Source organism: Pristis pectinata, chromosome 9 (assembly GCF_009764475.1).
Source record: "Pristis pectinata isolate sPriPec2 chromosome 9, sPriPec2.1.pri, whole genome shotgun sequence".
NCBI classification, from domain to species: Eukaryota; Metazoa; Chordata; class Chondrichthyes; order Rhinopristiformes; family Pristidae; genus Pristis; species Pristis pectinata.
In genome coordinates, this window is record NC_067413.1 from 44,655,968 (window position 1) to 44,678,292 (window position 22,325).

Genomic DNA, 22,325 nt, shown 5'->3' on the forward strand with positions numbered 1-22,325 from the left:
AACATTACAATTTTTCTTTGTAAAATTGCATAATTATAACAACATTTTTAAAAAATGTAGAAATCAACAATGAAAAATGCAGCCGATGTGCATCAGATCCTTTCAAAGTTCCATTGCCTTTATCGCTTTTCTTACACCAATGTTAAGTAGACAAAATTGTGTAAAGTTAAAATTTTTTTTCTCTTTGAATGCAGAAATGAATTAATGGCTTCTTTCTAGAATATTGTGTTCTGCACAACATGAAGATTGGCTGCATTTGTACTTGCAAATGTGAACTGGCTTTACTAACTTGAAACTATAACGTGTACAGTGAAATCATAAGGAGCAGTTGACCTTAAAAACAGAAATTGCTATCAATACTCTTTACACATGCTGATTGATCTGTTGAAAGAAATTAGAGTTAATACTTCAGGTTAATGACCTTTCATTGGAATGAGGAAGAATTAGAAATCAAGCAAATTTTGAATTGCAGAGAATGGGGAAGGATCGAGAGCACAAAGGGAATGCCCTTGATGGGGTGGATACCAAGAGAGAATGAATGACAAAAGGTGAAGGGCAAGATTGAAGAACAGATTGTTGCTGATATACATTAACAACTTGGATGGAATGTAGGAGGAATGATTCGTAAGATTGCGGATTTTACAAAAATTGGTGGTGTTGGGGATAGCAAGGAAGATTGTCTAAGGTTACAGAAGGATGCAAATCAGATGGAAAGCTGGGCGAGCACTGACAGATGGAATTTAATGCAAAAACTGCGAGGTGATGCATTTTGGGAAATCAAATGGGTGTAGGACATGTACAGTAAATTGTAGGGTGCTACAGAATGTTGACGAACAGAGAGGTTGGGGGTTCAAATCCATAGTTCGCTGAAAACAGCACCACAAGTAGATAGGGTGATAACAAAGGCACATGGCACGCTTGCCTTTGTAGGTTGGGGCATAGAACATAAAAGCTGGTAAGTTATATTGCAATTTTACCAAACACTGGTTAGACCGCACCTAGAGTACTATGTGCAGTTCTGGTCGCCATACTATACGAAGGATGTGATTGCAGTGGAAAAGGTACAGAAGAATTCACTATGTTGCCTTTGATGGAACTTTTCAGTTATGACTCTGTAGCTCTATGAAGGTGATGAAGAGTTGTAGAAATGAAATGAATAACAGAGAGAAAAACAATGCCAGAACTGGAAATCAATAAACTTCAGGTGCTACAAATTTGGGGAAAAAAAAAATCAAAATGCTGGAAATACTCAGCAGATCAAACAACATCCATGGCAAGGGTAAGAAAAAGTGGGAAAACTAGGTGTTTTCAGTTGCAGAGAACATCATGGAAGCATGAATAGGATAGACAATTTATGATAAGGTGAGGCCAGGATTGCTGTGGTGATGCACTGCTTATAAAGTCATTTGCTTGGTAGATTACTGAGGTCAGAATTGCTGTAAAGAACTAAAACTGAAAGAAATATGGAAATGCAGAGCAGGCAGCATTTGTGGAAAGATGAAGACAACTTATATTACAGAATTGGCCAATTAGGATACAAAAAGACAAAATGAGATACCTGAAATTGTTGAATTAAGTTCTGAAAACAGTATTATGCCTTGATGGAAGATGAGGTGCTGTTCTTCAATATCACATTGGGCCTTGTTTGGAACAGTGGAAGAGGCCATGACAGTATGGTCAGAGAGGGAGTAGGATGGAGAATTAAAGTGATTCTTAGGGTCAGTCTTGTGAACTGAACAAAAGATGCTTTGCAAAGCATCACTCAATCTTCATTTGGTTTCTTCAATGTAGAGACAACCACATTGTGAACACCGAATGCAAAGTGCAAGTACATCTCTGCTTCACCTAAAGGGACTGCTTGGGTCTCTGAATGATGGAAAGGTACAAAGTAAAAGAGCATATATTGCATTGTAAACTTCTGTGAGAAGGGGAGTGGTTGCAGAAATGGAACAGCAAACTAGGGAGTAACAAAGGTTAGGGTCTCTTCAGAATGCTAGAAGGGGAGGGGAGGGAAAGAAAGAAGCGCCTAGCAGTGGGATCGTGTTGAAGGTGGTGGAAATTGTGAAGGATGATCTTTAAATACAGAGACTGGCAAGGTTGAAAGTGACAACCAGGGAACACCGGTCAAGGGTAAAGGGAATGAGAGCTGAGGTGCAGCAAATAGATGAAATGCGGTCAAGGGCTGAGCCAACTAAGGTAGAGGGGAAGTCACAATTAAGAAAAAAGAGTAATGCATTTTTCAAGTACTGATGTGAAAAGTCTCATCGTCAAAGCAGATACAATGAAGATGGAGGAACAGAGAATGGAGTGGAATCCTTACTGGAGTCAAGTTGGGAGGAAGCAAAGTCGAGATAACTATGGGAGCCTTTGGGCTTTTAAATGGACATTGTCAACTTTTCCCTTGAAGGTGAGTCACAGAGATCCAGAAAAGGCAAGGGAAGATTCAGAGATGGCCTATGTGAGGGTGAGAGCGAGAGCACAAAAAGTAATAACATTTTTTGAATTCCATACGAGTAGAGGCAGCAACACTAATACAATCAATGTTATGGAGAAATAGTTGGGGGGGGGGGTGGGGGGAGGGGGCCAGAGTAGGACTTTTCCATATATTCCCCAAAAGAACAGCTTTATAAACAGTATTCTCAATAGTATGTCCTATCTATCCCTCTCCCTGCATCTCTGCAAATTAAGACAAATGTTCTTTTTTAAAAACTTTTCCAGTTCTGATGCAGGCCTTTTAACTGAAACTGTTTTAACTATTCCCTTTTCCAGGGATCCTGCCTAACTCACTAAGTGTTTCTAGCAGTTTCTGTAATGCTAGAATTCAGATGCAGAACACTGTTGATGTTGGAAATATATGAAAGAGAATGCTGGAAATACCCAACAGGTCAGAAATACCTACATTAGAGGCTGATGAACTTGCATCATTGGTTATGTAAAGTTGTTGAATATTTCTAGTATTACCTATTTTTAATTGTACATTTCCAGAAACTACGGATTTTTGCCTTTTGTTACAAATTTACATTCCCTTCAACTCATTATCTTGTTAAATTTGAGTTAACCAAAATGAAAAGGAAGCTGAAGAACCACGGCTGAAGTTATTTTTTATCTGTTATTGATTTTTGGAGTCCCTGTCTATAGTTTCACTGTTAGTGTCTTACCTATTTTAAGAACACGTCACCACTCAGCAAAAATCAACTTTGATATATTTTACTTAATTTGATTAATTTTATTGCTTGATTTTTTTTTCCCCCCCAAGAGCAACCATAAGAAGCTATGATGCAAGGAAATGACTTGGTAAATCCATACAAGGGAACCAAATTACGCACTATTATACATCCCAAACTCCCTCAAGTATCTTGAACTAGTGTCATTATACAAAATGTATTTCTTCCACAGTAGTCAGATTTCAATTCATGGGTGCAACTCCCTTTTAATATTAACTTACTGGCAATGAAATATGATAAATATAAAAGTTAAACTACAATTTAAATAATTCTAGAAATCAAACATGAAAGGGGAGAAACTTTGTAACAATAAAAACTGCTCATCTGTAGAATAATTGAAAACATTGAGGGGGGGAAAAAGGGTCACAATGGTGCTACTTTTAGGTCCTTCCAGCTACCTCTTGCACAATAATCTTTATAAAAGAAAAATTAGCACTGGGCTTCTTTCAAGTAATTTGAGAAGTTTACCTGTGGCAAGGCATCCTCTGAAGCAGAAAAGAAGTAGGTATACACAATCATTTCTGATGCCACTTCAAAGAACTTCTCCTGAAGGGAGCAAAATTGTAAGAATGCCAAATGATTAAAAACACAGTTCTCTATTTCCGCCCTCCTTTCACCAAAAAAATCTTAGCAATTTAAAACAATAAGTATGTTTTCCAGATTTAGTCATCATTTACTGACTAATAATTGTTATATATGTTAATGATTTGGAGACATGGAACTGCCAGCATTTCTCAGAGCAAACTGGCAAGTTTCTGGAATCCTGTGTGTACACAGAAGCATTGAAATTACAGGGCAAGATCTGCTGCTGGTATCAAGTAGCAGAGAAGTATTTGCTGGGATTTCCAGCACTTAAGGTTGGATAATTTACTCTCAGATCAGCATCACACCTGTTGGATGATCAAAAGGCAATGAGTGCAAACAGGCCTCAACCCAGGAAAGTCTGTGCATCAAGTTATTTTCTTAACATTTCATTCAAAGATGCAATACAATGTTAAAACAGTAGAGAAACTGATGAATGTTGTGCTATGTTAATACTTTGAACCATAGAAGTTTACAGCACAAGAGGCCATTTAGCCCAGAATGTTGGTATTAGATCATTTTCAGTTGTTCCAGCAAAGCTAAACTCTTTTCCCCATTGGTGTTTTACATTGCCTGAAAGTGTCAATGGTTTGTACCTCAACATGTTCTTGCTGCAACATATCTTCCACATTGCAAACAAAACATTCAAAGTGATATTCTTTGAATTCTTCCCTTAACATCCTGGCAAGTGGTCCACAACCACCTCCCCCCCCCTCCCCCCCAAATGTCTTAGTACTCGAGGGAAGTCTTTTCCCAATTTGCTACTAAAATCTTATTTTTTTCCCCCCCATTAACAAACCTCCACTTGGCCTTCTCTGCTCCAATAGAAATTGTTCCAGTGAATTCAATTCAACCATTATTTCCTATACCCTAGGATCAATCTGGTAAGCTTACATAATGCATTCCTGAGCCTTTGACAAATTGATCTGTACAAATTCATAGTTACTTTACATTTGTATTCAATTCTTTCCATTTAAAAACTCAAGATCTTTACCACCTATCAAGTTCTAATTTTGTTGGCAAATTGAGTCTATATCCCATCCATATTAGCACTGACCTTTGGGTACATTCATTCCAATTCCTTCCAAGCAATACCAATTTATCCAAGCTCATCCTTATTAGTCAACCAAATTTCTATATGTGCTGTTACATTTACTTGTCATACATGCTTTTTTATATAAAGAAAAGGACACTTCACATGAATCACTCAATGAAATGGCTCTGAAAGTCACTGCTATGGAAATTGTTCTAGGGGAAAGAACAGCGAGGGCTAATAACTAGTAAGTAGGGAGGAGGATTGTGCTAATGTGGTAACAGGGAGCCACAGACAAGCCTAAGAGTAGAAGGACTGCAGCAGTAACAACACTGAAGTTTCAGGAACTTCATTAATTATCTTATAGTGTGCACCCATCGTTGTAATAGAAAATTGAATTTACTGTTAGTTACATAATAAAATGATTATCCACAAGTATCAAATGAAACCTTGATTAACGCTTTCTGTAGTCACCATTCTGTTATCCAAACCTAGTGTTATTATTAATCAAGTTTCTGTGTAATCTTGTCAGCTGAGAATGTAAAAGCTGTACCAAATTTGCACTCAGGTAGATCAGCTTTGACTGGTCTCCTGGTGTGCACCAGTTTTTAATAAATCGTCTGTTATTTTGAGCACCAACTCTGCGTGGTCTTTCTGTTTGCTCCTACAGACATGCTCCTTAACCACCTAATCAACCATTTTCTCAAAACTTCCAAATTTGTGAATTTTACCCTTTATCAAATTATCTAGCTGACTAAATTAACTTGCCCATTTCTAAAAGCTCATTAATTTTATATCATGGCTTTTAGTTGATGTCACAAGAGCAGACTTACTATCCTGAAGTTACTCAGTTTACCATTTCCAAACAAATGTTAGTACAACATCGGCTGGTCTGGAATCCAATCCTATAACCAGCATGCTTAAAAGAAAGCAGCAAGGGCTTGCATTCTCTCAAGCAGCTTAATGTTCATGCTGTAAGTGATGTTCACTTCTAACCCTCACACCCACACATGCCAGAAATCTTCATGATTTCTCTGGATTGGCCAGTTTAAATTGGACAGAAGATGTGACGAAGGTTTATTACATTTATATTCCTCATTTTCCAAAGTTATGGCAGGCAATTAGGAAAAGGTGATAAAAGCAGCTCTATGTTTAAAATAAACACTATTTTCACACCTTCAGTGGAGATTCACCACCAACGTAAACAAAGAAAACTGGATGCCTCTTTTGCCAATGGTCAAAGAGTTGTTGAGTGGGAAGTGATCTCACCAGCGGCCTGTGAATAAAACAAATGAAAAATGTATCAATACAATAATTTATCAAAGTTCAAATGAATGTTTATTGCTGGTTCTATATGTCAACACCTCACTTAGATGGGATTGACTTGGGTGTCCAATAAACAAAGCTCTGCAACCTCTCCTGATGCAGCCATTATTCTTCTGGTTTATATTTCCTTGCTTCCATTTAACAACTACCAAAAATAAACATGTCTATTCTAAAGGGCAGACCCGCAAATTTAACACAGATTCAGTTAGATTACATTTAGAACTGAAGTACAGTAAAACTTCTTTATTCAGGCAAGCTTGGGACTTTGATGATGCCAGATTGGACTAATGGATGTTATTCCAATTAATACTCTAAACACACTTTTTTTGGATGCTACACTGTAGTCTAACACATTTTCCAGTCAACCTAGTAAGTTTCAAGGAAGTGCAGGAACTGGGACCTTGGTGTGAGAGGGAGGGTGGGAACCAGCACCAAGTGAGCTAGACGCCAAAACATAGGGATATCTGAACAAGCAGACAGAATTAGAGTTTTGCTGGGATCAGGTAGATTGAAAGAAACAGCAGACATTAGTGATAAAAATTTATTAATAGAGCAGATTTCAAATAAACTGCAGAAAGAAATGTGAATTGAAACTAAGCTAGTACAAGTTGGTTTTGAACAACTATACCCCACATCTAAGAGAAATATACCAAGCAGAGGGAAGAAAATCTAAATAACAGTAACTAATGAAGTACAATATTGTCACACACAGGAGAAAGCAAGCATATGTGCACAAAAGTACACTATGAACTATACTACATTATCAAAGTTCGCAAAAGGTGAATGCAACAGGGAGATTTGTTGTTGCAAATTTTTCAGCAGACTTTTATTTAAAATATCAAATGTCTAAAAACAAAGTATCCAGCAAAAATTAGTCAATGTAGCGGCTGCTACCGCGATGTGAAAACAAGACACTAGTCGAAGGGTTTCAGAACAAAAACTGGTTTATTTTCCCGCCTTGTGCGGGCCTTTTAAGAGAGACTGTTCCCGCCCACTTAAAACGGCAATGACGTATACGCTACGTCATCAAACTTTTCCTGCGCGCAGGTTCTCCCTGTCGCTCGGGGAAGACGAAGGCCCACTGCCATCTTGGGCCTCACCGCTCCGATGACACGCGACCCAACTGCCGAGCCGGTTCGCTTGCTCCGACGGTGAGTTGCTACACAACCGCCCCCACCCCCCCCCACCCCCAGAACTGGCGATAAGGTCCCCAAGATCCACAGGCTGTGTTAGCTATTGCTTAGGAGGTCGGCCTCTGCGTCGCGGTGCTGGAACCTCGACCGGTTGTTGTAGATCTAAATGGGCCGGTTTGAGGAGGTCCGTCGTGAAGACCTGTTCCTTGCCCCCAATGTCCAAAATAAAGGTGGACCCATTATTCCTGATGACTCGGAACAGCCCCTCGTATGGTCATTGCAACGGTGCCCGCGGTGTGCCCCTGCAAATGAAAACAAACTTACAGTCTCGTAGGATGGGGCTTGACCGTGCCGCGAAGTGGGAATCAGTGCCAAGTTGCTAAGCCTCTCGCGCAGTCTTTGCAGGACTGCCGTGGGTTGTTCCCTTTGGTCCCGCAGGGCGGGTATGAAATCCCCGGGACAACCAGGGGCGCACCATACATGAGTTCAGCTGACGAAGCATGGAGGTCTTCCTTGGGGGCAGTGCGTATGCCAAGCAGGACCCAAGGCAGTTCGTTGACCCAGTTAGGACCCTTCAGGCGGGCCATCAAGGCTGATTTTAGATGGCGGTGCAAACGTTCCACTAACCAGTTTGATTGAGGGTGGTAGACCGTGGTGTGCAGCTGCATCCCCAGCATGTTCGCTAATGCAGACCAGAGGCTGGAGGTAAATTGGGTGCCCCTGTCTGAAGTGATGTGGGCTGGAACACCAAAACGTGACATCCAAGTTGTGAGCAGCGCCTGGGCGCAGGAATCAGTCGTGATGTCAGATAGAGCCTCTGGCCACCTAGTGAACCGGTCCACAATGGTAAGGAGGTACCAGGCTCCTCTTGAAACTGGCAGAGGACCAATGAGGTCGACGTGGATGTGGTCGAACCTTCTACGGGTAGGCTCGAACTGCTGTGGTGGGACATTGGTGTGTCGTTGGATTTTTGATGTCTGGCAGTGCAGACAAGTCCTGGCCCACTCACTGACCTGTTTGCGCAGGCCATGCCAGACGAACTTGCTGGCGACCAGTCGAACAGTTGATCTGATGGACGGGTGCGCCAACCCATGTATTGAGTCAAAAACGCATTTCCGCCAGGCTGCAGGAACTATAGGGTGGGGTTGACCTGTTGCGATGTCGCAAAGGAGGGTCTGCTGACCTGGACCGACCAAGAAATCTTGGAGCTGCAGGGCCGAGACTGCGGTTCTGTAGCTGGGCAGCTCGTCGTCGGCTTGCTGTGCGTCAGCCAGGGCCGTGTAGTCGACACCCAGGGACAGGTTGCGGATGGTTGGTCTGGAAAGTGCATCAGCAACGACAATGTCCTTTCCGGAGACATGTTGGATATCCGTTGTGAATTCGGAAATGTAGGACAAATGTCTCTGCTGACGAGCTGACCAGGGATCGGAGACCTTGGAGAAGGCGAAGGACAAAGGCTTATGGTCAGTGAAAGTGGTGAAAGGCCTGCCTTCTAAAAAGTACCGGAAATGCCGGACCGCCAGGTACAGCGCTAGAAGTTCCCGATCAAAAACGCTGTATTTCAGTTCAGGTGGTCTAATGTGTCTGCTGAAAAATGCCAAGGGTTGCCAACGGCCTTTGATTACTTGTTCCAGTACCCCATCAACCACAGTGTTGGATGCGTCCACCGTGAGGGTGGTTGGGACGTCTTCCTAGGGTGTACAAGCATCGTGGCATCTGCCAGGGCGTCCTTGGCCTTAACGAAGGCAGCCGCAGACTTGTCGTTCCAGGCGATGTCCTTGCCCTTACCAGCCATCAGTGAGAACAGAGGGCGCATGATATGGGCTGCTGCAGGGATGAACCGATGGTAAAAGTTGACCATCCCAAGGAATTCCTGTAGGCCTTTGACCGTGTTGGGGTGGGCAAAATGGCGGATAGCATCTACCTTGGCGGGTAGGGGTGTTGCTCCGTCACTGGTGATTTTGTGGCCGAGGAATCGATAGAGTCAAGTCCGAATCGGCACTTGGCCGGGTTGATCGTGAGGCCGAAATCATGGAGACGGGAATACAGTTGGCGGAGGTGGGAAAGGTGTTCTTGGCGGTCACGGCTGGTGATTAGTATGTCATCTAAGTAAACGAACACGAAGTCCAGGTCTCTGCCTACCGCGTCCATCAGCCGCTGGAAAGTCTGCGCGGCGTTCTTAAGGCCAAATGGCACTCGAAGGAACTCGAAGAGGCCGAATGGGGTGATAATCGCAGTTTTGGGGACGTCATCTGGGTGGACCAGAATTTGGTGGTATCCCCGGACGAGGTCCACCTTGGAGAAGATGCGGGCCCCACGTAGGTTCGCTGCGAAGTTCTGGATGTGAGGGATGGGGTAGCGGTCCGGGGTGGTGGTGTCATTCAGCCTGCGGTAGTCGCCACAAGGCCTCCACCCGCTGGTGGCTTTGGGGACCATGTGCAGGGGGGAGGCCCAGGGGCTGTCTGACCTGCGAATGATCCCCAGCTCCTCCATGCGACGGAACTCTTCCTTTGCCAGGCGGAGCTTGTCTGGAGGCAGTCGTTGTGCTCGAGCATGAAGGGGTGGCCCTGTGGTAATGATGTGGTGTCGCACCCTGTGTTTGGGCCTAGAATTTGTAAACTGAGGTGCCAAAATTGATGGGAATTCGGCTAGGAGCTTGGTGAACTCGTTGCCAGACAGGGAAATGGAGTCCAGGCGCGGGGCTGGTTGGCTGGCTCCTCCCAGGGGGTAGGTCTGGAAAGTGCTAGAGTGGACTAGCCGCTTCCCTCGCAGGTCGACTAACAGATTGTAGGCCCGAAGGAAATCAGCTCCTAGGAGTGGTCGGGCGACAGTGGCAAGGGTAAAGGTCCAGGTAAAACAGCTGCCGCCAAATTGTAATTGAAGTGTACGGGTACCGAAAGTCTGTATTGTTGTGCCATTTGCGGCATTGAGTACAGGACCTTGTTGCCTGTTACGAGTGTCACGGCCGGTCGGGGGCAAAATACTGACCTCTGCTCCAGTATCGACGAGGAAACGCCACCCAGACTGCTTGTCCTGAACGAATAGGAGGCTTTGTTGGCGGCCAGCCATCGTAGCCGTCAGCGGCAGCTGGCCCTGGCGTTTCCCTGAAACTTGCAGGGTGGGCGGCATCGACGGGCCTCCGCACCCCACCTCTGATGGTAGAAACACAGCTGGTCGCCAGTGTCATCATCTGTTTCTGGGGTGTGGTCGCTCGGTTGCTGGGACTGGTTTAGGCAGGCGTTGGGCTCGCAACCTGGCGATTTGGCCGACGGACGAACCGCTCTCGCGTTTGGCCTTCGACAGGACATCTGCCCAGGCAGCTACTTCACGTGGGTTGCTGAAATCGGCGTCAGCCAGCAGCAGGTGAATGTCGTTGGGTAGTTGTTCGAGGAAGGCCTGTTCGAACATTAGGCAGGGCTTGTGTCCCTCAGCCAATGCCAGCATCTCATTCATTAGGGCGATGGGGATCTGTCCCCCAGGCTGTCGAGATGAAGCAGGCAGGTGGTGCGCTCGCGACGGGAGAGGCCGAAGGTCCGAATCAGAATGCCTTTGAAAGCTGGGTACTTACCGTCCTCCGGAGGAGACTGGATGAAGTCTCTGACCTGGGCAGCTGTCTCCTGGTCCAGAGAGCTGACCACATGGTAGTACTTTGTGGAGTCGGAGGTGATCTGCCGAAGGTGGAATTGTGCTTCGGCCTGGTCGAACCAGACGCTGGGACGAAGTGTCCAAAAGGTGGGCAGCTTGAGTGCCACTGTGTTGGCTGCTGCGTTGTCGTCCATTGTGCAGTTCCAAAATCCGTTTGGACCGTCGGGGTCACCAATGAAGCGGCTGCTACCGCGATGTGAAAACAAGACACTAGTCGAAGGGTTTCAGAACAAGAACTGGTTTATTTTCCCGCCTAGTGCGGGCCTTTTAAGAGAGACTGTTCCCGTCCACTTAAAACGGCAATGACGTATACGCTACGTCATCAAACCTTTCCCGCACGCGGGTTCTCCCCGTCGCTCGGGGAAGACGAAGGTCCACTGCCATCTTGTGCCTCGCTGCTCCAACGACGCGCGACCCGACCACCGAGCCGATTCGCTTGCTCAGATGGTGAGTCGCTACATCAATCTAGTTTTTAAATTGCCCATTTGCCAGTTCAATCGGAGAAGTAGTAGCAGGAACTCACTCCCTTTCTATTATGTTGCCAAATAGCTGGCAACAGAATTAATTTATACGAACCTTTTATGTTTAACCGGTACAAGAGCAAGGACTGGGAAACAGAGGGGAACGCAGCAATAAAATGCACCCAAATTCTGCAAATCAAAGATTATTGGTTTTATTGGACAAAATAGCATCAGCTGCTAAAATTTTGGATACACTATTCCTTTCCATAAATGTTATAAGCCAATTTTATGTCATCTGTCTCTCAAGTGCCCCATTTCCATTGTCCCTTTTTATTTCTTTATTATCCTTTTTCCTCAGGCAGAAGTTGAAATGAAGTGGGAGTAAGAATTCTACATACTGAGACAGCATTTTCCATTGGAAATTCCTGGGCAAGCATCAACTCCAATCCTTTGTTAATCAAAGGATAAATAATGACGAGGACAATGGGTGCCATAACTCATGAAAGCCCAACCTTCGTTCAACCACCTTTTCCTTTTTGAACTGTTTAGCGCCATTTTCTTCATGTCTATCACCTACATCACTGTAAAATCTCTATTTGCTTTCCCTTCAAGCCCAAGGACTGTTGGGCCAGAGGTCTCTTTATCATCTGACCCAAATCCTGATTTGCTTTGCAATAGGTTTAGTTTGTTCTCAAAATTCAGATCAAAATGTTAAAATTAGGATGATCAAATGAGTGATGTTTAACACTATTTCACAGCTGTTGCATGTAATCTCTGTTCAATAGAGGTGATACAGATACTTCAACTGAAAAATCACCTAATGACTAATTAGGATGAGGAAAGGTACTTGTGTTTTCTCTAAAGCATATTAAGCAAAAGTGTAAGGTTGTACCTGTCACGCAAAGAACCGATTTAAAAAAAAACATACACTGTAAACCTTCTGAACTAAACTTCTGAAAGTTAGCATTTCACACTGATTAATTTTTCATCTAGTTTCTCAATTCTACTTGTCAGAGACATTCCCTTTGTTCTTCACCTCTTCCACTCTGCAACCTAATACTTGTTTCCGCAATTTTCCAGTTCTGATGAAAAGTCATCAACTCAAAATGTTAACTCAGTTTCTCTCTAGAGATGCCGTCTCACCTGCTGAGCATCTCCAGCTTTTACCTCAGTTCCACAGCTACATCAGAAAAAGCCAAACTCAAAAGCACTCCCACTGAATTCAAATAGAGGGCAGATAAAAATGCAATTTCCACTTGCCCACATTTATGCTTTTTCAAAAAAAAAACTCATTAATGAACTGCTCCTTTTCAGAGCAAGGGAAACAGGAACCTTATTTAATCTGATAATGGCAAACTATATTTAAATTACACCTCAAGGTGAATACATTAGTCACACATTAGTGCACCCTGGGTCACATTTAACTTTTTTAACCCAATCCCTTGGTCTATGCTTCGAGTTGTGAACACAAAACTGATATTTTGTGAAGTTTTGTCTAAGAACTATTATGAGTTACTATGAGATGCAGTCTCATTGTACAAAGTGAATGGCAACACAATGTAGAACGATGTACAGAGGAAATAGATTGAGCACCTTACACAATGTAAGCATTCAAAAGCAGTCCACACCTATCACCCACTTCACCATTAAACCTCTGTTCATTTTCCTCTCAATCTCAAGGACCGTTGGGCTAATGGGCTCTTCATCATCTGACCCAAATTCAGACTTGCTTTGAAATAGGTTTGGTTTGTTCTCAAAATTCAGATCAAAATGTTCAAATTTGGATGATCAAATGAGAAATGTTTAACCGTCTATTTCACTGCTGTTGCATGTGATCTCCATTCAATACAGGTGATACAGACACTTCAACTTCAAATTCTCCTGCTCTTCTTCGAATTAAGATCACATGATCTTTTACATCCACCTGAGGGGAGATACAGGGGCAAACAGGGCACCTGTTGAATGTGTCATCCAAAAGATGTGACTTTTTGACAGTGCAGCATTCACTCAAACTTTTACTGGAATATATCTTAGATTTTTGTGCTCATTTCCCTGTGTGGGATATGAAACCTCAACCTTCTGATTCGAGGCCAGAGTGCTTCCAACTCAGCCAAAGCTGACCCAAGATTTCAAAACGAAGGTGGTAATTTTACTCACCCTGACACCCTATTAGCAAATTCAATTATATCCTCTTTCGTACGAGATCCTCTGTAGTTATATGCAAGATCTCCCTTTAATCTGTTAACAAAAAAAATCTTGATCAAATGCAAATATCATAGTTTATCAAGCATCATCCTTTGCCGCAGGTGAGTGAACTGTATTGGGTTAACCTCAGAGGACAAAATCTGGATGAATGCAAAAGCACAGTGTTACCAAAAACATGTACTGAATTCACCATCTTTATTAGATCTGTACTGCTATTAGGATATGATAGATTCCCCCCACCCCTGACTTTTCAACTCCAGTAATGCCATGGTATTATTGGATGGTAGAAAAGATGCATGGGGCCAGATGCTCCTGATCCTCTGCTTCTTTCTAACATTGCTCAGAATTACTTGCTCAAAAAGGTAATTGTGAAGGTTCCACATGATACCAAGTCTTTTCTATAAATTATTCCAAAACTTGTTATCTATAGCATTTTGCAACGGAACCAAAATATGAGTCACTGATGCTCTTGTAGAAAAATTGTTGCTGGCTTCAAACTATAGGCAAAGTTAAAAATGGCTTGAACCCAAGCTCATTACATTATATGCATTTGAAGTAAATCAGGCAATCCTCAATCCAATTCTGCTCACCATCATACTCTACACACCAGTGCTCCACCAGCACCTGTAACATAGTAGAAGTGCACGAGAACTTGTGTTGAAACACTTATTCACACAAAGTTTACAAAAAGGCAACACTAGGTAATTTAGGCCCCTCCCCCCAACTTCACTTGTGGAAAGTTATGAAATGAAGAAGGGTGAACTGATCATGACTCAGGAGCAACAAATAATCTGCTGGAAGAACTTATCAGGTCAAGCACCTCTGTGGGAGGAAAGTTATTGTTGACATTTCGGGTCAGCATTGATGTGAACTTTGCATGTATGGACGCCAGCAGAGTCACCTTGAACACTGGTCATGTGGACCTTTGATAAGGCTTGGCATAAATGATAGTGAACCCACAAAATCAGAGCTAATCTCATAACACAGGATGGTAACTCAGTGGGTTAGGGAAGCAGAGTAGGGATAACTGATGTATTCTCAGAATGGCAGACATAACCAGCAAAGCCCTTTAAGATCTGTAGCATGCCTCATATTTTCACACTATTTAACGAAGCAATAAAGTTGCAGGTCCAAGTTTGCCTAATGATAGCATTGTAAGTGATAAAAGAAATGGGAGCAAACAGTTACAAAAGGGCTACAGACAATTTAAATAAGTAGGCAATTTTTTTGTCAGATGAAGTTTTTAAAAAATGTGGGAAAATATGAAGTCATCCACTGAGAATCAAGAATAGAAACCTGCAAAAAAGTTTAGGGACCTAGATATACAAATCAATGCAAACTAGCACACAGATGTATATAAAAAAACACAACTGAAAAGGCTAATTAATGCTAGTTTTGTTGACCTTTAATAAAAAAGTGAGTAAATGATGGTGTAATTGCTTTCCACGTCCCACTAATTTCTGCAGCACTGGCAAATTTTAACATAAATCATGTCCTTTAGAGGAGTTAAAGCTGGTTTGCTGTTAGATTAGACTGCCTAACTGGATTGATGTACAAAACCTGTACTTGCTACCACTTTCATAAAGAATGACCTGTAACTTATGTTGGTAGATTAAATTTGAATAGATGCATTTTCTAGCTGCTGGAATCTTCTACATGCAGTCTAGTCAATTTTGCAATTCAAATCAAGCCAAAATGGAAGCCTTCAACAGTATTCTGTCACACAAAAGGCACAATACAATACGAAACATAATACTACAATTCTTAACTTACAATTTGATTGTTGGATAACCTCGGACTCCAAATTCAGAGGCAATACCTAGAGGGAGAAAGTTTAAATCAAGTTTAAAAATGCCATATTTTAATGTCTGTATAATTAGTTTAAATGAGCTAATATTTATTATAAGGTATCTTTATTAGTCACATGTACATCAAAACACACAGTGAAATGCATCTTTTGTGTAGAGTATTCTGGAGGCAGCCCGCAAGTGTCACCACACTTCTGGCGCCAACATAGTATGTCCACAACTTCCTAACCCCTACATCTTTGGAACGTCGGAGGAAACCTGAGCACCCGGAGGAAAACCATGCAGACAAGGGGAGAACGTACAAACTCCTTGCAGACAGCAGTGGAAATTGAACCCGGGTCGCTGATGCTGAAATAGTGTTACGCTAACCGCTACACTACCGTGCCTGCAATATTGTTCAACAATATAACAGTACTGTGTAGGTTGGGGTTGCTTGGACTGGTGCTGTATTTTTTAATACAGTTCTTTTAATACAACAAAAAAAGTGTAGAAACTTCAATGGTTGTGCCATACTCTGAGGGAATAGCTGCATTACACAACGCACAGCTACAATTCCAATGAGAGTCATCAAACCAAAGAGGTGGCTAGTGCAACTTGACAAGCTGTTACTGAATGAACTGTTTTTTTATTGATCTAAATAGAGGGTCTTGCTAGCCATACTTCTGAATCTGCTTAATGCTAATATCAGTCAAATGCAAATCAGAGCCTGCACCAAAATCAAGGGCAGAATGTCTGAATCAGCAGTTAGGCAGTAAATATGATTTTTTTTAACTGCTTTTGGCAAGGAAATTGGGTAATTCTGTGGAAGTGCATATTGTCTGTCTATCCTTCAAGCTTTTGGATTCCCTGTGTGACGTCAGTCTTTTGCTGCATTCTTAAACTTTCATGGATTCGGAGTTAACATTTGCAGATTACAGACTCGAACAACCAACTTGAAGCTTAACTTTCAAGTCAAATAGATAACAATGTATTGCACAGCAAATGCATTTCACAGAACCTATGGTAGATGCTCAGGGTGGAATATATTTTTTATTGCACTATGAATAAAGCTAGCCACATTCAAGCTGCAGAGAACATCCCAATTTTTCATATTTCTTCTCTAAAAGAAAAACAATTGCATTTTGTTTTTAATTTCCCCTCTTGGCTTCAATGTTTTCAGCTTTGACTCTACCCCTTTGGTCACAAAGTAACAAATAAAATACCATCCCATCCACGTAGCACCCTTGTTCATGCCAGTTTCTTCTGAGGACTGTGTCATGATTTTTTTTGCAAGCAAAAGAAAGGAAGACTCTTTTGATCAGAACATGGAGTATGTCAATAGATATTTATAGCTAGTCTCCACAAACTGTCGACATCAGAAGATCACAATAAGTTGTGTTTGTAAATTGCGATTCCCATTGACATGGAAATGAAGATTACAAGCAACAACCAAGACAATAAAATTTCTTTGCTTACATTTCCAAAAATTATCTAGCGATCAGAAGGGTGCAGGATAGCTGGCAAGTCAACCAATAACATAAATGCATTTGTTCACTCACAATACAACTCCTGAGGTAACATGCAAAGACTAATGCTTTAGAACAATTAACTAAATCCCAGGGAATACTGTCTTGTGCATCCATACCCAAACTTCATTGCAGCATTTAATGAATCAGTTGAAAAGATTTAACTCTCAAAAGACCGACATGTAATTGAGCAGGAAATGCTCGTGTTTTCAAAAAAAGTGGCTGAAGTTATAACCAAAGACTTGCTGTGTATGAATACTTACATTTTCCATAATTATAATGAAGAGCTAATATACCCATTTGCCTTGAGTTTTAACTTAGAATGAAACTGCTTTTAAAGTAAGAATTTTCCACATGATTGAGGTATTTAGACTGGTCATTTTGCTCTTAAAGCTAAAACAAACAATTTATCTACAGATAATATAACTTATATTGTCACAAACTTGATAAAAGCAAGGTGGTCCAGGAAAGGGAAGGAGGGAAGGAGGAAAGGAAGACTAACCAATTTAACATTTTTGGTTTGTTACAAAACAGCACAGCTTTTGAAAATCTCTACAGATGCGTCTTAATTCTTTCTTTGTAGCCTGTATTCTCAGAGCTGAGGTCAGAGGGGTAAACATTTAAAAATATAGTTTCTAAAAAGTTACAAAATATTAACGTGCAGACCAATTAATTGTGATGGTACAATTGGGGGTTTAGGGAATACGGTAATAAATTCTATAATTAAAATCACAGGACTTGCATTAGCCAAAAGATGACCAGATTTGGCTAATTACAGGAAAAAAAACATTCCTTGTCTAATTTTTGATTTCATTTTGACCTCAAATGTAACTCCTAAGTTTTAAAAGAAGCATGTTTACTTGGAAAAATTGCAATTCTTAAATAGTATTCAAATGCTGCAAATACTGTTTCACGGCTTGGTATGGCAACTGCTCTGCCCAAGACCGCAAGAAGCTGCAGAGAGTTGTGGACACAGCCCAGCGCATTACAGACACCAGTCTCCCCTCCCTGGACTCTGTCTTTACCTCTCGTTGTCTTGGTGTAGCAGCCAGCATAATCAAAGACCCCACCCACCCGGGACATTCTCTCTTCTCTCCTCTTCCATCAGGTAGAAGATACAGGAGCCTGAGGGCACGTACCACCAGACTTAAGGACAGCTTCTACCCTACAGTGATAAGACTATTGAACAGTTCCCTTATACAATGAGGTGGACTATGACCTATGACCTCATGATCTACCTTGTTGTGACCTTGCACCTTATTGCACTGCACTTTCTCTGTAGCTGTGACACTTTACTCTGTACTGTTATTGTTTTTTTTAAACGTGTACTACATCAATGCACTCTGTACTAACTCTATGTAACTGCACTGTGTAATGAATTGACCTGTAAGATTGGTTTGCAAGACAAGTTTTTCCACTGTACCTCGGTACAAGTGACAATAATAAACCAATACCAATACTGTTATGCAAATCAAAATACTGTCCGAATTCTATTGATATACAACTCACTCAACTTGTATTCAAATATGGGCACAAATGCCTCTAATAGAAACTTTAGGAGACTGGACACTACATCTTTTTGTCCAAAAGACTAATAGTTCACCATTTTCAAAATCTAAATGTTTACATGGGGTAGTTTCAAACTGCTGCTAAATGTAAGATTACTATTGTACAAGTCACACAACATGGAGGTGAAATTACCATGTAACAACTGGACTTTAAATGTGGTAGAATACAAAACAGATAGTAAAAATATTATAAATTACTATTCTTTTCCAGTGGAACAAGGTTGATTTCCACAAACATGGATGAATTCCAGCCAACCAAATTGAATTTTCTCCCAGAACCCATGACAGAAGTTTGCCAAAAATTTCATAATATTAAACATGTTTCAAAGTTGACACAGCTACCATTCAATGAGTCACAGAGAATGGAAACAGGCCCTTTGGCTACCAAGTCTTTGGCGACCATCAAATACCCATTTACAGTAATCCCACATTGACCCCATTTTTACCGTCCCTGCTTTTCCATCAACTATCCCAGATATTGCCCCTCAGCTACATTAGGGGCAACTTATAATGGCCAATTAATCTAATAACCTGTACGTCTTCGGAATGTGGGAGGAAATCAGAGCACTTGCAGAAAATCCATGCATTCACAGGGAAAATGTGTAAACTCCACATAGACAATGACAGAGGTCAGGTTCAAACTTGGGTCATTGGAGATGTGCAGCAGCAGCTCTACCAGCTGTGCCACCATGTAGCCCAGTTTTATTTTAAAATGTTATGCAAAATGAAAAACAGGCTCCTTTCGTTTAATACCATCTCCACTGAGAGTTGCACATTTTCAATTCACTGTGCAGAATATTAAGACAAAACAATTAGCAGGTGTCACAATAGCACTGCAGAATACCCTACAATGTCATCTCTGCAGTTCAAACAAGCAAATTCAATTGCACTCAAGAGCATTCAAACACTTGTACCTATTTTTAAACAATATTTCTCATTCTTTCATGGAGAAAGTCAGCTTGCATTAATGCTTGCTGAGAGTTTATTCCACATTTCTAATTTTATTTCACACGATAGTTTTAAGAGACAAAATACTGGTATCATACCTTTAAGTTTAGTAACCTCATCTCATGTTTTGTGATGTAGCATTTCAAAAGCTACATCTTTTTTGTGCATCTTAGTGCACATGCAAATGACAATGATAAGCTATTTTTGTGTAAAGACTTATTAACAAAATTTTATGTAAATTTACAGAGACAAACATACCACATTAGTAAGTATTTATCAGTTGATCACTTTGCTGAACTCCTTCATCCAGTTCGCAAGCGGTAGTCTGACACTCCTGTCACCTGTCACTTCAATTCGATATCCACTCCTATTCTGACATTTGTCCTCCACCTCCTACATTTTTCTGAAGTCCATGCAAACTTGAGGAACAACACTTCATTTTCTAAGTGGGAACATTATAGCTTTCTGGACTGAATCAAAAGTTCAATAATTTTGGATAGCAGCACTCACATTTTCTTCTGGCAATTTCAGGTATCATTTCGTTTCTCCCAATTACATCGCCTACCGACCAATCTTTTGATGTTCAGTAATCCGTGAACTACCCTCTTTTAATTATTATTATCCCTTTAGTTACTTAGTCACCTGCCCATCCACTCCTTCACAGATCTTCCCTTTCTGACTCTCCTCTCCCTTACTTCTACATCTTTAAACTTGTCATCCGTACTTCTCCCCCAATTCTGATGAAAGGTCAATCTAAAACATTAACTATTTCTCTCCAAAGATGCTGACCTGAACATTTACAGCTTTAATTTCAGATTTCCAACATCTGACATATTTTCTTTTTTGAAAAGAATTAAATTGGTTTTCCAAGATTATCTAGAAATGAACAGTACACAAGATTAAAACTCCCGTATTATTGTGGAATAAGAAGTTAAGTGACTACCTTAATTACAAGATGAAGCCAATCTACAAATTCAAAAACACAGCACCCCAGATTTTCAGAAAACAGGATTCTTATGGTGGGACTTCAGTCACTGTAATATAATGGTTAAAAACAACCAGTTGTTTTAGGTGATCTGGTTTCTTAGATAGTCATTTTCACTTTTTTTTTTAAATATATAAAAGACGTGGACCAATTATTCAATGCAAGACACAACAGCATAGTTCACCTGCATAAACTGTTGCATCCATCTTCCCAACTTTCACTGGAGACCCTATGGAACGCATTTCAGTAGCTACCTCATCCCATATTGGTTCCAATTTCTTGCAGTGGCCGCACCAAGGTGCATAGAACTGAAATAAAAACAAAGCAAAGGTTAGTAGCCAATTCCACTGTCAGTTATTTCATTCATCTGTAAAGAATTTAGGGATATAACTTAATAATCAGTGTATTTTTAAAAAAGATGAAGTTCAGGCAAAATTCTGATTCACACAAAAGCTTTCTTAAAAATTTTCCTCAGAACACACATTTCTTGCAAACAGCAACAGCCATGCTCTTGTAACTTGACAAGTTACCATTTTTCACTATGGAGGGCATTACATCTAATCTAGATTAGATCTTCACCAAATGATCTCATTGCATGCATTTTTACTGCCTTTTTCCTTGTACTTTACATTAAGAGTAAATGCACCAATATCATCAACTTTCCAAAATCTTTATTATCAAAATCCCACTTGATCCTATTTAATTAAAATTTTTATCACTGTTCAAGTTGTTAAAAATGTAAAAACTGCTTCTACAAGTGACATTTCATCAAGGTTTCCAGATACGCATATCAAACAGATCTGCTGTGCACATAACTGATCAAACTGTAAAATGGAAAAAAAAGAGGTAGAATAGGATATCAATATTAATATGATATCATGTGGCAATGCTTTTAGTTTGCCAGGAATCATGACTATTGTGACTATTACTTTGTTTAACTTAGTGTTGTAACTTAAACTTTTGAAACATTTCACATGAGTAACAGACTAAAACACAAGGTTCTCATATTTTGAGAAATGTATAAAATGAATTTTGTACTTTGTAAAGCTTCTGATTATTATTCAATTTTTCCTTTCCAAACTGACCTATACAATTTATAAATAACTACTCTATTCTCAAAACACTATTTTTGTACCTCCTCACTTCATGAAAGTTAACAAGCAATAAGAATAGAACGATTAAGCACTAACTTTTTGGAAGCCCTGGAGCCTCAAACTGTTAGTGAAGCAGTCGGGTTAGTGAAGGTAGAAGGTCTATCACTAGCTGCCTTTTCATTCTAAAAGCTATTTTAATGAAATGGATTCTTAGTTGCAGGGAACAGGTTACCGTGCTGAGGCTAAATCATTTTAGCAGCGGCTATTTGGATCAAGTACTAAAGCAGTATGACCATTTAAGTATTTAAACTTTGGAGAAAACTAGCAGGCGACAATTGTATAAATCTGGTTGCAATGTGGGGTTTGTGAAATACATTTTCATGTCACGTTTCATTTCCTATTCACATTACGAAAGTATATTTCACAACATTTAGCAAATGTGGCCAAAGCATCAATCATCCACACAGAGGGTTGGCTCAAACAATTTCAGGTGGGCATGAAAAGACATTCATTTCATCCTTCAAATTTCAAGATTACTTCAGCCCAGTGTCTTACCTTTGTGTCTAGTTCCTGCAGTGTACAATCCATGCTGAGATTTGATCATAATGAATAAAAGAAAACTTTTTCCAAAATGATATTTGAGAATGTTTATTCAAGGGTAGGATCAGGCAGAAGTGGGATAAAGGAAGGCAAAATCATTTCTACCTTGGATTTCACATTTACTGGATTTGACAAAGAGCTTCAACCTCAATATAGCATTTGTACTGAAATTATTATTTGCAATTCTTGAAAATAGGCAGACTATCAC

General features: G+C 40.8%; 1 protein-coding gene across 1 annotated transcript in view; it reads right to left on the reverse strand.

The window, feature by feature from the left end:
* Positions 1–22,325, reverse strand: part of LOC127574051 (protein disulfide-isomerase TMX3-like) — a 93,725-nt gene that overhangs the window by 57,831 nt on the left and 13,569 nt on the right. Inside the window, 5 exon segments of the mRNA XM_052022654.1 lie at positions 3,693–3,770; positions 6,016–6,115; positions 13,562–13,642; positions 15,383–15,428; positions 20,608–20,731. Coding sequence (XP_051878614.1) covers positions 3,693–3,770; positions 6,016–6,115; positions 13,562–13,642; positions 15,383–15,428; positions 20,608–20,731 — 429 coding nt within the window.